Genomic DNA, 16,825 nt, shown 5'->3' with positions numbered 1-16,825 from the left:
ATCCAACATCAGAAAACTTCAGTGTAGTCTCTTAGGAGAAGATATTTGTATTAGTTGTCCTTGACATAAACTCCCCTCTAAACTTGATTATGTCCTTTTATTGTAGAAAATAGTAAGCAAGTTTCGGCTTTGAAGTTATGAGACCCTAAGAACAGGATTATCTTGAAAACAACTCTTGCTCTATCTGCTGTAGCATATACAGTGTCACAGGTGTCCTGTTAAATACAGCACATTCCTGTGATCTATTGCAGGATTATCTTCAGAAGCAGAGCATCTTGTGAGGTGAGGAGGAAACCACTGTCATTCTTCCCTGTACAAGAATAAGGGGGCATGAAGTGGAAATAGCAAGTAGCAGGTTCAAAAAAAAGACATTTCACTCACAATGTGATGAAGCTTTGAGCGGGAGGAAATGCTTCTAAAAGTCTACATTTCCTCAAAAGTTACTCTTCTTGGAAAGCAAATCGATCAGGAGCTTTTAAGCTTTGGTGCTGGAAGTCCTTAGTTAGAGTTTTGAGAAATCCTCACTGTACACTTGTCTGGCTTTTACACTCCCTAGGCAGCCAGCTGACAGCTGGAGAGAGGGTGCTGGCCCAGGTGAGTCTTCAGTCTGACAAGATGCATTCACAGGCTTCCATTAGGATTCATAAGCATGTATGTTACATAAAAGGCAATCATTTCTGTTAAGTTAGGTATGTATGAAGTAGAAATAGCTGATTAAATTATCTTTTCCTATTATTTTTCCCTTTTTTCCTGATTTGAGACTGGCATCCCCAAAACACAATGGGGCTACCTTACGTTTGGCTGTGTACATGGGTAGAAGGTGCTCCCTCAGCTGCCTCTGCTTCTGTGCACTGTGGAGCAGTGGAAAATATGTCACAGCAGCTCTGCTGTTTATAATTGGAGAGAATTACTTGAGCACTAAATTCACTGAGCCCTGCTGTGGAAATAGCAGTGGCTTGGTGTGAGTCTCACTCACAGTCTGGCTGTATCAAAAAATACCCTTAAGGTCTTGTTCTAATATACCAGCCACTGTTTTTCTGCAGCTTAATATTTGTAGTGATGTTTTATTTACAATTCAACCTGTAATTAAGGGATTCCATTTCTAGTGCAAATATCTGTAGAACAAGAAAAGGAAGTGTGGCAGTGGTTGCTGTTGGGCTGATTCTGTTTCTCTGAGGCCCCTTTACACTTCTCATCAGTACAGAGATGGCCTTAAAATGAATGTAAATTACATATCTTCCCTTTTTAAGGGCTCTTAACAGTGCCAGAGAGATATAAAGGGGCATTAGTTTAAAAGGTAATTGGACCTCACTTCAATCTCTCTCACCCTTCCTCTGTGTATGCATGTGAATGCATGTGTGCTTAAATATACATTATGTCTATATGCATGTGGAAGTACCAGTACTTTTCTTTTTCTAATGTTTGCTATGAAAGTATAATGCCACAGAGTGAATTTTAAGGCGTCTGAAGGCCATCCTCAGATAATGTACTGCATAGTCATGATCTAATCAGATGCTGATCTTCAGTTTCACCAGACAAGACTGTTACTTAGGTTCCAAAGCATTGCAAATAGGAGTGGATAGAACAAGTAGGGCTCAGAAACTGAAATACTGGAGGCAAAAAAAACCCACAGACTGGGATAATTTCTCTGTTTGTGTAAAAATTAATATATATATGTCTATGTGTACATGAATGCTTCATCCTTTCCTGAAAATATTCAAGCTAAAAGACCCTCTGTGTGGCAGGAGCAGGCTGGGAGCAGGAGCCTGCCATGTGCTAAGAGTACCCCAAGTCCCCCTTGTTCAATATGTGCTGGAGTGAGGTCACACAAAGCAGACTCTTCTCTGCAAGTTGGTATTACAATCATCCCTTTGTCTTCTGTGCAGATTCTGGGTGGAAAATCCAGACTATGAACCAAATCCTCCTGTAGACACAGTCATTGACTTGAGTGGGCCTTAGAGCATGTCCGTAGTCACTTCATCCTACTTATTCCATGCTATTTCCCCATTCCCACACCCTCTTTCTTATTTTGATGCAATGTGGAAGATTTTTGAGAAATCCAAAAATGAAAAGCTTATAATAATCTCAAATTTGAACATTTTCTATTGGCTTTTAATGCTTATATCCAGCATTTTATTCTAAAGGACCTACTGTAAAGCCCAGAATATTTTAACAGGATCTTCCAGCCAATCTCTATAGTTACTCTATGAGATAGTTACTGTAAGCCTGATTTTTGACAAAGGCACACACTCAACCTTTCAGCATTCTTATACAACTTCTTTCCTGCAGACAGCTTCTCACCAGGTACTTCTGCCAAAGCATTAAATCTGAAGGTTCAGTGGCGCATCCCTGTTAGTGAAACCTGTGTCCTGATCCAAAGCCCCGGGGCAAGATCAGTGGGAAGTGTATCACTCATTCTGCTCAGTTTAAGGACAGTAGAATCCCATTAGAGAAAACTTTCAGGAAACTCAGGAGAAAAAACTGTCTGAAGGTTTTCTTCTCAAATTTTCAAATCAGCAGTACAAAGAAATAGTGTAAAAAAACTCCTGCTGCCCCTTAACACACTTGCTTAGATGTGTACTTACATATTAGGTATTGATTTACTTAGTTACTTCTTTTGTGCAAAACCAAGGATTCTTAATATGAGCAAAAGGCTGTGCGTGCCAACTTACAGTATCCACCAGAAAAGAGGGAGATTCTAGCAAGGTACCACACAGTATAAACACTACTAACAAATGTAGCAATTTCTGAGTGGCTAAAAATAGCATGTAAATGAAGCTTCCAAGTCAGTATCACAGCCCTGAACTCGCAGTCAGACTGATGCTTTGAGTACCCTTTGCTCCTGCTGAATTTCAAGAGTGCAGCATCATTTGTAGAACTGCAATTTAAAGTTACTATTTTGTGATGTCATAGTCTTTGTCTAGTAATCACAGATGGTATATGGCAGTTTTGAGGTGAAATCCTGACTCTCCCAGCTGTGTTATTTCTATTATTGTAACTGTTACTGTTATTAAATGCTGAGCTGGCAGACCATCCTGTTACTTGCCTGAAAATTGCCATTATACTGCTTTCAACTGTTTATAATATTATTAAGTGGAGGAGCACATGGACTGGGATTTTTTTTTTTTTGTCACACTGTTAAGCCCTTTTTCTTTTCTCACATGTTTTTTAACCTGAAGCATGGGGAAAAGCTTTGAGGTTTGCCCAGACCAGAAGTTCTGATGACCTCTTCATGAAAATACTCTATACCTGAGAAAAGGAGCTGACTTTTGGGCCAGGAACATGTCTTTTGCAAACCGGGTGACAAATTAGGCAAATTATAATGCAGAAGAATTATGGCTTACACATTGCCAGTAGCGTTTGCTTTGATTTTCAGGAGGCTCAGGTGTCTGGACACTCTTTATTAGGAGTGTGCATGGATACATCTGACCAGATTTTATATATCTTAGTGACACAGCGGGGTTGGGCATGCTGTAGACAGGGGACCTGGACAAAGAGTGGTGTTTTCTGTGACTGATTCCTCTGAATCCTCCATGCTATGTTCTGACTGGACAGTAGTGCTGAGAGCAAGAGCCTGTATTTGGTCTCTGTTCTGAGGGACATCCATTGCCCTCAGTGGTGACCGGACAGTGGGGAGGAGAAAAAAAATCCAGATTCACATACAACAGAGATGAAATCCAGGTCAAAGGCAGAAAGGAAAGAGAGAGTGTTTGTCCCAGGAAGTCGGGTGCCTGCAGGTATAAGGAGCTGGCAGACTGCTTGAATGGGGAGCGTGGGACGAGACATTGGACTGGGACTGGGACTCATAAAACTTCCCACACAAGAAGGAATGGGTCAAAGACTAATCTGGGGCAGCAAAAGCAAGGTGACTTACCTGTCAAGACAGTGTGCTGTAAAGAGGTCTGGGAACAGCTCAGCCAAAACGGTTTGCCAAGGATCTGGGGAAAGGAGATGCAGAGTACTACCATATCTGACATCTGCAGCTAAGATCAGGGGGAGCTGTACTTGATATATACAGAACTGTCTGAGATATGCTACTTGCCTAAAAATTGCATTCTCAGTTGTGTTGAATATCTGCAGTCAGGATAAGCCATCACTTCCATTTAGCAGGAGTATTAGTGGTTTTCACATGCTGCAGCAAAATTCCTCTTGCCAGGTGGGTTTGCTCAGGCACTATCCTCTTTGTCCTTAGTACAGCTTTGTTTCACAGGAGGCTCAATTTGACCTGTAGCAAACGTACAAAATTTTATGGTGTGGGAGGAATAAAAGTTTAATTGATACGGGATTAGTCTGGCTTTTATTACTGATCATTGGAGATGCCAGAAGGACTTTATGTAGGTCATCCAAAACAAGACTCAGTGAATGCTTTTTCCTCTCTACATCATAATCTGTTTTGTTTATGCTATGCTAAAGGCAACTGTTAATTCACACACTTTGAAAGTGCTAAATGTTGCAATCCAAATTGCCTACTGGTGGGAACTGGGACAGCAACTACACAGGAGAAAATGAAACTGCTGCAGTTTATACACAGATTTTAGTTACATCCTGGGCTGGTGCCAGTTTTCATTTCGGTGGCTGAGTTGATTTTGTGCTGTGAAACTTAACTGCACACACCTGGGAAAAGGAAAGATGATCTGAAAGTACTAAGTTTTCGTCTAAGCTGCTCAGTTCTTGTTGTGTTAGTGTGATATTGAGCAGGCGACTTAAGCCTAGTGTCACCTTACCTCAACTTAAACACTCAATGAGAGAGCCTACATTAGGGGTCTTATCCCTTTCCCCAAGAGCTAACTGTCCTCTAGACACATGGCATTGTTTGTTGGTGGGCTTTGATCTTTTTTTTAATAAATAATCCCTCACAAAATACTTCTTGGAAAAATACTTCTTGAAACATCTTGGATTTTTTATCTATCTCATCTGATATGAAGTCCTGGGTTTTGGTGGGAAGTAAATTGTTTCAGTGACAGCAGTTTAGGAAAAAAACTAAGCCAATGACAGATTTGCTTACATTAGGAACAGCCTTAGGAAGGAAGATTCATGAGCAGAATAACCAGTTTGCCAGTGAAAGGTATGTGTTGTGTTGCCCTGTATCATATGGGTCTGCCATCTGTCATAGGGGCACAAAACACCTCATCTCATAGAAATGTGTTAGACAAGTAGACCTGGAAGATCAAGGCTAAGTTATTTCTCTGACTAGCCTAGCTTCAAAGACTACTTTTCCTGAGATGGAGCCTGATCCCTGCCACATCTGGTGTCCCAGAGAAATAATATAGCCCATATTTCTTTAATGTATTTGTCTCTTTATTTGGGCATTATGCATATCATAATTAATTTTTATTTTTTCAACCAAGTTCTGAACCATAGTTCATTTTTATTTCTGAGCCAAGTAGCATCATGATGCTAATGAAGGCATGTATTGTTTCCCACAACAGTATTTCCTAGGACAATATCTACCCCACACAGTCTGAAAATAATATATTTTTCAACTGTGAGAGTGTTTCCTAGGAGTGACATTTCCCACATGCTAAGTGGCAAGTAGCCTTAACATTGAAACTCTTCTAGAAACACAAAGTCTTGATTAGCAGGTACTTGCTTATGAGAATACATGCTGTCTTTACAGCTGAGAAGCTTTTGCTGGGTTAGGCTTATCATTATCAATATAATGGAGGCATCCATAATGGGAAAAAATCCACAATGGATTTTATCAAATCCAGCTGATATTAAAGTCCTTATTTTGATTGTGCACTGTATTTAACCATCTGTTTGCATAGGTCTGTCAGCATTTCCATTATAAACACATCTTTTCAAAAAGACATAGTGTGGGAGCAAACTTCAAACCAAGTTTAAGAGTTCTTTGTCTTTAAATAAAGGATCCACATAATATGTATGTTGTAGAAAAGATGATTATATTACAGAAATTTTATGTTCTCTCCCTCACCTCCATCACCAACTTTGTGATTTGGTGAGTTTCACCATTTAAAAGGTGGGACTCGTGAGAAGCTGTGTCTCCTCCTCTTCTCCCACCCAGGGTTCAGTAGTGCACAAAGCCATAATTTAGCTCCAAATGTTATTCTTGAACTCATAATTAAATATTTCTAGCCTCTTAGCTTTCAACCGAAATGCAATCTGATAATTATTCTGTGACTGCCTGATTAATATCTGCTGTGCAATTAAAATCTTTTGGCCTGGTCATTTGTACATTCAGAAGGATAGTAAGGTACCCCTAAAATATGCATTGCTTTTGTTTTAACCATTTACATTTCAATCATCCTCTCAATAATTATGTTAAGGCCGCACTAATGTCCCTTTTCAAGGAAGAAACAGAAAGATATAAGATGCTTTCTAGTCATTGTTGTAAATATTGAGTTTATTTCAAATATTATTTGAATGTGATTTTGAAAATAGAGTGCAGGCTCAGCTGAATGATGATTTGTAAAGCAGAAAGAATGAAACTCCGAGGATACGTGAAAGAACTCCTGATTTCTCTTCCACCTAAAAGAGATCTTGATATCAATACAAGTTTTGCCTGAGTAAAGATTTGTGAAGATTCAGACTCTCGTCTTTCTAAAAGCAGTCCCTCTTGAGGGGTGTTTTAAGATCTATGCAGAACAATAGCAGAGAAGAATGACAGCCTGATCCAAAACTCATTGAAATCAAAGTAGATATTTCCATTATTCAGAAGAAGATTATAGAGTGATGTACAGGAAAATATCAGGAATTATTCCATCAGCCTTCACAGGAAAACAACAGTTGTAAGCATTGCTGTGTATGGCAACCATTATGCTTTTAGTTCCGAGAACAACAGCTCTTCTTAACACAGAACAACAAATACCTACGTTATCCTTTTTTTTTTTCTTTAAGAGGGTGAAACTATTACTTTAATCATTCTGAGCAGGACAAAAAGATGTCTATAACTCAATAATCTTTTTTATTAAATAGTTTTGAGGTACACTGTGATTTTTATCAAAATTTGTAAAATTCCTACATAATGGGTATTTTTCTCATTTGCTGATTAATGTTTTCCTAATTGGCTATTGTTCTTACAGGATGCTTTTAAGAAATCAGATATAAAAATGATACTTTATTTGTAACTTACATTTTAGATCTATAGATACTGAACTCAATTTCACATGTTAAAACCATAAAAATTTTTTATCTTCATAACATTTTATTGCAGGTGTGACTTTTTTTTCCTTTAAATTAATGCATTTTCAATATCCTTGCTAGATGGTTGGCTTTAAAATCACAGAATCATGTAATCATAGAATAGTTTGATTTGGAAGGGACCTTTCAATGATCACCTAGTCCAACCCCAAAAATAATTAGTTTAGGAATGGAATTGGTCATCTGCATAGACATTTAGTCAGTTTTTCACTTCTACCTTTCCCCAGAGCTAAAGTTTATTCTCTTAAAGCTACATGTCTAAGAGACTTGGGATTAGATTGCTTTGAGATGCCCATTTTGATTTTGAAGAGGCTTGGTTTCCAAGGGAGCCAGGAAGTTATCTGCCATCCTCCAGATTTCTCAAACTAGGTATCCAGAAGCATAAATCCCATTTAAAGGCTTACTTCTGGCACCTCTGCAGTGGAAAGAACATAACTCTCAAGAGCTGGAGTAATGATCAGTTAGAGATGTCACATTCCCCGCTCTCTGTCCGTGCTGGTAGCAGCAGTTACTGTTCTCCAGCAGAGGCAGCAGACTGGGAATCTCTCAGTGCTGAATCTGCTGCTGAGTGTTGGCTAGTGGAGAATGTCTGTGACTAATGTGAAACACTGCTTCCAGTAAGGATGAAATGATGCATCACACTGGGACATTAACTCTGGAACTTGATTATTATTCAACCTGTGATTGGTCACAGTTTCATTGCTAGTCTGGATCTTGAAAGTAGGTAATACAGGTAATACATAGACTATGTAGACCATAATAGAGTGTCCTGTCTGTGTTATGAATTTCCTTGCAAGCCCATTCTTCTAATCTCTTGTGCAGTAACAAGAGGCTTCAGGAAAACCTTGATACTCTGTATGTTCCACTTCCATTCCTCGTTGCATCATTCTGCAAGTTCCCAGCCTCCTGCTTCTCTCTGATTTGCTAAAATAATTACAAGGAAATGATGTTTACTTCCACTCTTTCCTTGCAGCTCCAGAAGCAGCTGTCTGAGCTGGACGAGGACGACCTGTGCTATGAATTCCGTCGGGAGCGCTTCACCGTCCATCGCACTCATCTGTATTTTCTCCATTACGAGTACGAGCCTGCTTCAGACAACACCGATGTGACACTGGTGGCACAACTGTCAATGGACAGGTAGGGAACACCTCTTGTTCATCTGGGAGCTTGAGACAATGCTTTATTGCAGGGAAATCCAACTATGGAGTGCTTTGGAGAGGAAAAAAATGCATGTCCATAGAAACCTAGATGTTGTCTGTGCAGTGGGTGACTCCTGGAGCTGAGAAAGTTGTTCCTTGTTGGGATTGTCAGGCATATTAGTCCATGGAGTTTTGCAGCAACTTAGAAAAAACAGATGTTTGTAATAGAATTAGGGCAAGCAGTTGTAGCTGACCCAAGTTTTTGCATGTGTTTTTCTGCACTAGAGGGTGTTAGTTTTGTTTTCATTGGCATTTTCCTTGCAGAAAATTTCAATTAGTGATTTTTCTTACAGTAAGAATCAGAACTAAATATTATAGTTTCAAATTAGGAAGTTGAAAATTATACTTTTTTTTTTTACTATGCTAGTGTGAAATAAAAAATCTCCATCTGAGCAGAGTCTTTATTGCATCTTTATCCAAATGTTGATTCTCAGGACATTTGAGCTTTTATTTCTTAGATGAAGTGGAATTTATCTGGTACTTAATTTGGGAGAAAAAAATCCATTTCATGACAAGTTCCACCCATACCTTTCTGAGTCCCACCATTGCAATTAGCTGAAATTTTTCAGAAGCTTGAAAGGGCAGTCTGGATCAGCCAGCTTTCTGAAATTTTGTAATTGTCAGCTCTGTTTTTTTTCCTCCAGCTTCTCAGGTCAAATCTAGTCCAAACTTTGTAGTTATTGTTACCAGAGTGGGTTACAAAACAAATCAGAACTCCTTGAGTATTATCCAGAAACTGATCATTTCCTTCAGCATAGCACGCACAGAATGTAACATGGCATGTGAATAACACCACTGCTACACTAGTAGAAGGTCATCGGTTTTCCAGGAGGCTTACAGAAATTACAGGAGATAACAAAATATTTACAGCCTGTTTTTAAAATAAACAGAAATGAATAAGGGGTATTCTCTACCACTGGTGCCTCAGCACTGCACATTGTGTTATGATGTGCTGTGCACATCAGTGTCTGTTCTATTGATTTTTAATTGAGGAAACATTTCTTAAGTGTTCACAAACCTTAGAGTAAAAAAATAAAGAAATGAATTGAGCCAGGCCCTGAGTGAGTGCCACAGTAAATTAGTAAAGCCAGTGTGTGCACATGGTATATTTTTCCCCCCAGAATTTAATTTAAAAGAATGAGCTGGGGCTCAGTGCTGATTCACTGGCACTGATGCAAAGTCTGAGCATCTGTTTCCCTTTTCTGGATCCTCACTGGGGCACATGTTTTTATTGATAGACAGAACCACACATTTTTATTCAGGAAGAACAGCCATCCTGGTTCTGTGCAGGAAAAATGTTCCCTACTTCACTGGTGTGTTGCTATAAATTATTGATTTGAGTTGGAAATACTTTCTTTCAGCTAAAATCAATAAATAATAACCTACCAAAGAACTGCTTAGCTGCTTTGTTTTCTTTCACATCTTTCAGTTACTGCCTTATCTTTTTCCATCTTCTTTAAACCACTTTTATTAAACTCCTCTGGCACAACTGTAGGCATTTAAGAATAGTGTCTCAGATGTAAGGTGACACGGACATAAACAACGTGCTGTACACTACATTCCTGAATTATTCCTTGAAATTATTATTGGAGATGAGGAAAAGCAAAAAAAAACAACTCCCAGCACTTCCCCTGGTTCTGTTGGAGGTGAGATTGACATGGCTGTCATGACAGACTTAGGTTTGCCTGTCCTATAGGCTTGAGGAATGAAAGAGAGCGATGCACTTTGCGAGCTAACACTGTTGTCTTTAGATGGAAGCTTTGAGACAGACTTCATTCAGGGTTGTTCATTATTGGGTAATTGTCATCTTTTGCAGTGATTGGGACATTTCCTTGAATAATGCCTTGGTTGCTTCAGTGTGATTTTCATGCATGTATTTTGGCTAGGCAGGCTTTTTAAAGGCTCAGTATGTATCTGGGGTTCAGAAATCAGAGTAGGAGTTAAAAAAATTTGAGGTCAGAATGGGGAGAAGGAAAGACATAATTAGCAATACACTGCTTGAAATCTGAGTGAGAATGAGTTGGAAATCAGTTGAGTATTCTTAAGAAGAAAAATAAAAATAAAGAATCTCACAAAAGAATTGAATTCCAGCAAAGTTCACTTAGCTGAACAGACCTTTAAAAAATTTACCAGCTAAATTATGATCTCATTATTATGCAGTACAGCAGTACATTTGTTTTCTCTAGAGTCCTTAAGAGAACACATTCCTCAATACAGCAAAAAAAACCCAAAATAAATTGGTCATGTCGTGCTTAGAAAATCATAATTCTAAGTTTTGTGGTCAAAGGATACATAACAACTTAGAGCAGATTATGGAGGATCACCTAGCAGACCCTTTTTCATATTTACAGAAGTAGAGCCTGTCAATGAGAACAACACAGTAAAATGGAGTATTCTGAAGGGTACTAAGGTGTCCAGCTAGGAACTTGTACCAGCAAAACCCAATTTCCACTTCAGTATCATGAAAAGTTTTGCATTATCAGGTGTGCTGTTTAAGTAAGTTATATATGCCATTAGTTCACTGCATGGAGTCCTCAGAAGGCATTTTGCTGCATTTTTTTTGAGGCAAGTTCTCCATTTTTAAAATGATGCCCTAAATTTGAGTGCTGAAAGATTGGAGTCTCCTGATTAGCAGATTTGTATTATGTTGGAAAAAGGCAAAACGAAAAGTATTTTTCCCTGTTTATTATTTATGTAATCAAAATTCTAGACCCTTTTACATACCTTTTAGATATTCTTACATTGATTTGTGTTTCAAATTCAGCTGTATGTTTCAGGCTGATAATAGCCTTTGTTTCAATAACAGATAAAAAGAAAATTATGTACCAAGTGTAGACTAGTAAGGTAATATCTCATTTCTAATAAAAAATTATTATATCATCTAGGTATCATCGCAATCATTCAGAAGTCAGACTGTGTGTTTACTGGTATAAGTCTATCATTCCTTTTTTTGTAAGTCTTAGGGAGATAGTAGGAGGGGGAAAATATTTTCTCAGATTATGATAAGGCAGAAAACTTTTCTTGCATTTTGTATAAATATTAATAGGAAAAAACAGTAATGTGGATTTGGAATAGAGTGAAGATAATAATTTTGCATCATCTAGTCTTCCCAGTTTTTAATAGAATATCTGGCTAGGCTGCATAGGTCATTTCCCTTCATATTAAATCAAGAGGCTTTGTAATCCATCCTTGCTGTATTTTTGGGTGACACATCTCAATCTCTAGGCAATAAATTACCCAAAGTGTTTAAATTATTTTGACCAAGTAGGTTTAGATTTACGTTTGCATATGAAATCTTTCCTGGTCATTTTCATCAGTAGTATTGTAACTGTTGGAATTTTTAAAAAATATACATCAATACAACCTGTTTAAGAAATGATTTAATGAAATTTGAGATAGTGCTGAACATATACAAGTTAGTGCTTTTAATGATGGTTTTGTCTGAAATGTTCTTTTGATATTCCACAGCAATGCCACATCGGTTCTTCCTCCTCTCCTTACTCCCTACTAATAGTAAATCCCCTTTCTATCGATGTGTCATCCCTGTTGTCCTTTTCCCTGACAGTGAGCCGCCTTCTAGTTAATGCACATTTTCCCCCAAGTCAGTATCCCACTGAGCTGTCTCTTTTAATAGCCTTTAAGATCTGACTAACTGCCTTGCAAAAATCTAGGGAAGGTTTTCCTAAACTGGAGGTAAAATGATCTGTGGGTCTCTACACCTCTGTCCTCCACAAGCTTGTTGAAGAGCAATGCAGGGTGTTACTGTGTGGGAATAGCTTGACCTGAAATGTGAATTGGGCACTAGACGGTGTTGAAGTTTATGAGCCCCCTATCCTGTAAGCAGATGCACATGAACAGAATCCTGCAATTGCTCAAAGCTCCTACTAGATAAGTTCTGTTATCCATGTGGGTTTTCCTGCAGCATCAAAGCTTTAGACGGAAAACGAGGGTGCTATAGGTGTCTGAGTTGTGGATGTGTGTATCTGATCCAGGGCCATCTTAGGCTACATTGGATTTAGTGAGATTGGTGTATCCAGGGTGCAGTCCATCTGTCCAGGAGGAGACCTCGACTTACCATCTTAAATAATGAATTACGCTGTAGAAATATTTACTGCTTTCCACAGCATATAAAGTGTCCCCAGTCTGTCTCACTTAGAGAAAGATATCTGCATTTGGTCAGGTGAGCACAGGCACAGAGTCCCAGCCAAGGAAATAGCTTTTTCTTATTCTCACCCTTTCTCTTCTAGGCTCCAGATGCTTGAAGCCATCTGCAAGCACTGGGAGGGTCCCATCAGCCTGGCACTCTACCTTTCTGATGCAGAAGCCCAGCAATTCCTGCGCTACGCTCAGGGCTCAGAAGTCCTGATGAGCCGCCACAATGTTGGCTACCACATCGTGTACAAGGAGGGGCAGTTCTACCCTGTGAACCTGCTCAGGAACGTGGCCATGAAGCACATCAGCACACCATACATGTTTCTGTCTGACATCGACTTCCTGCCCATGTATGGGCTCTACGAGTACCTCAGGTAGTGGGCAGTGAGGGAATTCCCACTGTCACCCATGACTTCAGCCTGTCCACACCCCATCCTTCTCACATTCCCAAAACAAAGCAGTTTCAGCAGATCTGGAAACAGCAGCTTATAAGTATCTGAGGTGTGACAATGCCCAACAAGGCACATGAATTTTTAGAGTAGAAGGGACTGTAACTGGAAAGTAAAGCAAAATGGTTATGAAAGAAAAAACGCAGGCCTGAATGTGAGCCTCGTTAGCCATTAGAATAATCTCCTCAGGGCTGCAGAAGAACCAATTTGAAAATTGTACTGGGTTAAGTATTATTAAATGTCCAAGAGCATGGTTTATTAGCAGAGATATGAAACAGGCAGTTTCTCTAAACATCTCTGTTCTTAATGTCAGTGGCAGAAAAAACATGCAAAGCATTACTGAACTTGTTGTTCATGTGACACACTCTTAATTCAGTTCCTTATCTTGAAAAGAGGGTGATGGGTCTAACCAGCTCAAAAATAAGACTGCAATGCCAGCAGCTGTCAAGGCAAAGTAATTGTCATAAGGAGACGGGGAGGAGTAACATCAGTGTATATTGTATCATTCTGCATGTGAGCAGGTTGGGCTGAGCAAACTACAGGCTTCTGATCCATTAACTGAGCTTTTTTTTAATTAAGACCTTTTTCCCCTGCAGAGGCTGGTCATCTGAGGCCAAAGCATAGAGCAAGGAGGACACCCTGTGGCCAGACAGGAGGATGTCAGTTCCTTTATCCTGACAAGTTTTGCTTTTCATCTCTATTCTAATTTGGTAAAAGTTGATCAAAGTTTTCCAGTGAGGGCCTGCCTGTAGGTGTCCCCTGTCAGTTCATAAGCCCGGGGCTTTGGAGTGTAAAGGAAAATATGCTTTCTGCTATAATGAACTTATGGAGGATTTTCTTTCTTTCAGACTTAACTCTGTAAGACATGTACAGGGCCGAACTCACTATTCAGAGGGGTGGAGTACCTCTTCTAGGAGGAATGGATCAGAGAGTTAAGGTTGTTCAGCCTGGAGAAGTGAAGGCTTCAGGGAGGCCTTATTATGGCCTTCCAGTACATAAAGGGAGCTTAATAAGAAAGATGGGGACAAACTTTTTTAGCAGAACCTATTGAGATAGGACAAGACTATGTGGTTTTAAACTAACAGAGATTTAGATGAGATGCAAGGAGTAAGTTTTTTGTAGCGAGGATGGCAAAACACTGGTACAGGTTGCCCAGAGAGGTGGTGGGTACCCCATCCCTGCAAATATTCAAGGTCAGGCTGGATGGGGCTCTGAACAACCTGATCTAGTTGGAGATATCCCTGCTCACTGCAGGGAGGTTGGTCTAGATTATCTTTAAAGGTGCCTTCCAACCCAAAAAATTATATGATTTTACAAAAAGAGGAGATCTTTCAAAAAACCAGAAAAAGCTACTTGAAAAAAAAAAAAAAGGGCTAGATGACCTTTAGAGGTGCCTTCCAGCCCAAACTATTCTATGGCTTTCAAGATGCTGAATTTCAATTGTATCATTGACGTATTAGCACACTGTGTAAGCTTGTTTCCCTCTTTTTTTGTTGAAGTCTTTTCAAGTTTTCAAGCTGTGAGCACTCCAAAATTATTTTGTTCCTTGCACACATCAGCTGTCTCCAGATACGTGGATGAAGAGTTGTTCTTCATTTCTCTGTTCTTCTATGTTAGTGTTGCATACTGGTACATTTTTTCAGATCAGTGCTGGACACAGGAAGGATGGCAGCTGTTGCTACTGGCATTTAGTGCTAGAAAAGGAGCTTACTCTCATGCTGCTTCACAGTACACGGATGGGAGCCAGCAATGAAAGGAAGAAGAGAGGAGAGAAGACAGAATGAATTACCACCATTTCCTTGAGATATTACAACCATAGAAATAATTCTCATAAGGTGGTATTGTATTACAGAACTAAGTGCACCATGATGGTGCATTGGTGATGTTTCAGGAAAAAGCAGAGATGCTCTCTGAGAGTTGCTGCCTCTGAGACTTTGTGTTATCCTGCCAGCCTTTTTTAAGGCCCGTTCCACCTTAACTCTGGCTGAGAGTCTCTCTTGCCTGGGAATATTGAAGTTGCTAATCTGCTACTACCAGCTCTTTAAAAAGTGATTGGATTTTTTTTTTTTTTTTTTTTGCACGTGGACTAGATGCTTTAGTAGCTTTTTCAGTAATGATTTTTCTAAGCAAAGTAGCAGGGAGTTGCATTGAGATTATTTTAAATATGGATACTCTGTGTCTTTCTGCATTGACTGTTCCCACTGCCTCTGCAAATAGCTGATTAGTGCTATCTGTCTGAATGGCAGCAATTGTTTGTTAGAGAGAAATAAAACATTTTTATCCTCATTTCCTCAGATAGAACAACCATAAACAAATGGAAATAGTGTGGTATTTTGGGCATCACTTTGTACAGGATAAGCCAGGCAAGTCCTTCTCACTGAAAGTTTGCTGATTTACATATATTGCATATTTTGTCGCTGCAGATAATATATTCTCAGAAAGAAAGGAATTTTGAAAAATATTTTCAACGTATTTTGAGGGTGTGGTAGAAGAAAGGTTACAACCAGTTTTTAAGGAGAAGCTGATGGAGCTGGTGGTTACTTACCCTGTTATTTATCAGTTGCTTTGCACTTAGATTTGTTCTAATTGAGCTTTTTCATAGCTGCTAAGTAAAACCATTTCAATATTTTTATCTCTATCAAACACCCTTTTAGTCCTGCTTTAGTCTTTTGTGAAGTACAAAAGGAAATGTATCATTTAAAGATTTCCTGTTTACCATAGTTACTGAGGTCATCTTGTCAGTGCCCCAGAGGTAAAGGCTTCTTCTGGTTGCTGCAAGTAAGGTGTTTGGTCATCCTACAGTGACTTCTAACACAAAACAGTGAGACAGGTTGCTTATCTACAGGTGTCACAGCTAGCATTAAAGTTCTTTCCTGACACATTTGTGTAAAATGTGCCCTTGGCTTCCAGTGACACATTTAGCATGAATTGGGATCCAGCATCCCAACTCCATCCACGGGTTATAGCTGTCCCCTACAACATGAGTTGTGAAATAGTCCTGCTTATTTTCACACTAGGGAGATAGTTCAGATTGTGCCTATTGGGGTTTTTGTGTTGGTTGCCTTTGTAGTCTATGAATTCATTGTGTCTGCAGAGAGGAAGGGCATTTTAGCATGTTTAACACTGTTAACATGAATTTAACAGTGGGTTGACAACTCTCCAGTTATGACCACAAGCTCAGTGACTGCCATATTTGTAACTTGCAACCAACCACTTACCGAATCCTGATGGTGGAAGCACATTTGAGTTAATGGACTCTTTTTTTTCTTTTTTTTTTTTTTTTTTTCTGAGTGTAGTGCTTTAGGATTAGGTTGCTAGCTTTTCTATGTCTGAGCTTCTCTATACTCCAAAAATGGGAATGATCTTACTATGTACTTATATGAGGATGAGAATTCTGTGTTAATTTTTGAAAAGAACTATGCAGATTAGAAGATTGATATCAACATGCTGGAGTTCATTCAACCCATGAGGAGACCCTTGTGATTTAAGATTCATTTCTTCACTGCTTTGTGAAAAATATGTTTGATTAGATTTAAAATTTAACCCAACCTTCACTGTGTCAGAATGACACACATCAGGTCTTTAAATACAAAGATAGCTGGGAAATGGTTTCCTGGACAACACTAGCACAACGAAAGCCACTCCTCATAGTCAGAAATCCTTATTTTGGGGAAAAAGGACAAGAAAGCAAAGTGGATACTGAATCAATACTACTGAATCCAAAAATAATCAGCCCTCATCAGGATAGTGCAAGAATTACCTAGTTTACCCAGTGCTAGCTTGCAAAATAAGCAAATGTGTTCCCTACATTATATTCCAGATATCTGGCAGCACCAACAAAATTTTCCTATTCTCAAAGTGTAA

The 16,825-nt window shown here is 39.1% G+C and overlaps 1 protein-coding gene across 6 annotated transcripts in view; it reads left to right on the top strand.

Annotated features, from left to right (window-relative positions):
* The window catches only part of LARGE1 (LARGE xylosyl- and glucuronyltransferase 1), a 266,932-nt gene that overhangs the window by 234,419 nt on the left and 15,688 nt on the right, over window positions 1-16,825 (top strand). For all 6 annotated transcript variants that reach the window (XM_068191098.1, XM_068191096.1, XM_068191097.1 and 3 more), the window contains 2 exons: window positions 8,135-8,298; window positions 12,608-12,886. In XM_068191098.1, coding sequence (XP_068047199.1) covers window positions 8,135-8,298; window positions 12,608-12,886 — 443 coding nt within the window. The remainder of the gene's footprint in view (window positions 1-8,134; window positions 8,299-12,607; window positions 12,887-16,825) is intronic.

Source organism: Anomalospiza imberbis, chromosome 5 (assembly GCF_031753505.1).
Source record: "Anomalospiza imberbis isolate Cuckoo-Finch-1a 21T00152 chromosome 5, ASM3175350v1, whole genome shotgun sequence".
Classification (NCBI taxonomy): domain Eukaryota; kingdom Metazoa; phylum Chordata; class Aves; order Passeriformes; family Viduidae; genus Anomalospiza; species Anomalospiza imberbis.
Note: the sequence above shows the minus strand (reverse complement) of the source record. Positions and strands in the feature narration are given on the sequence as shown.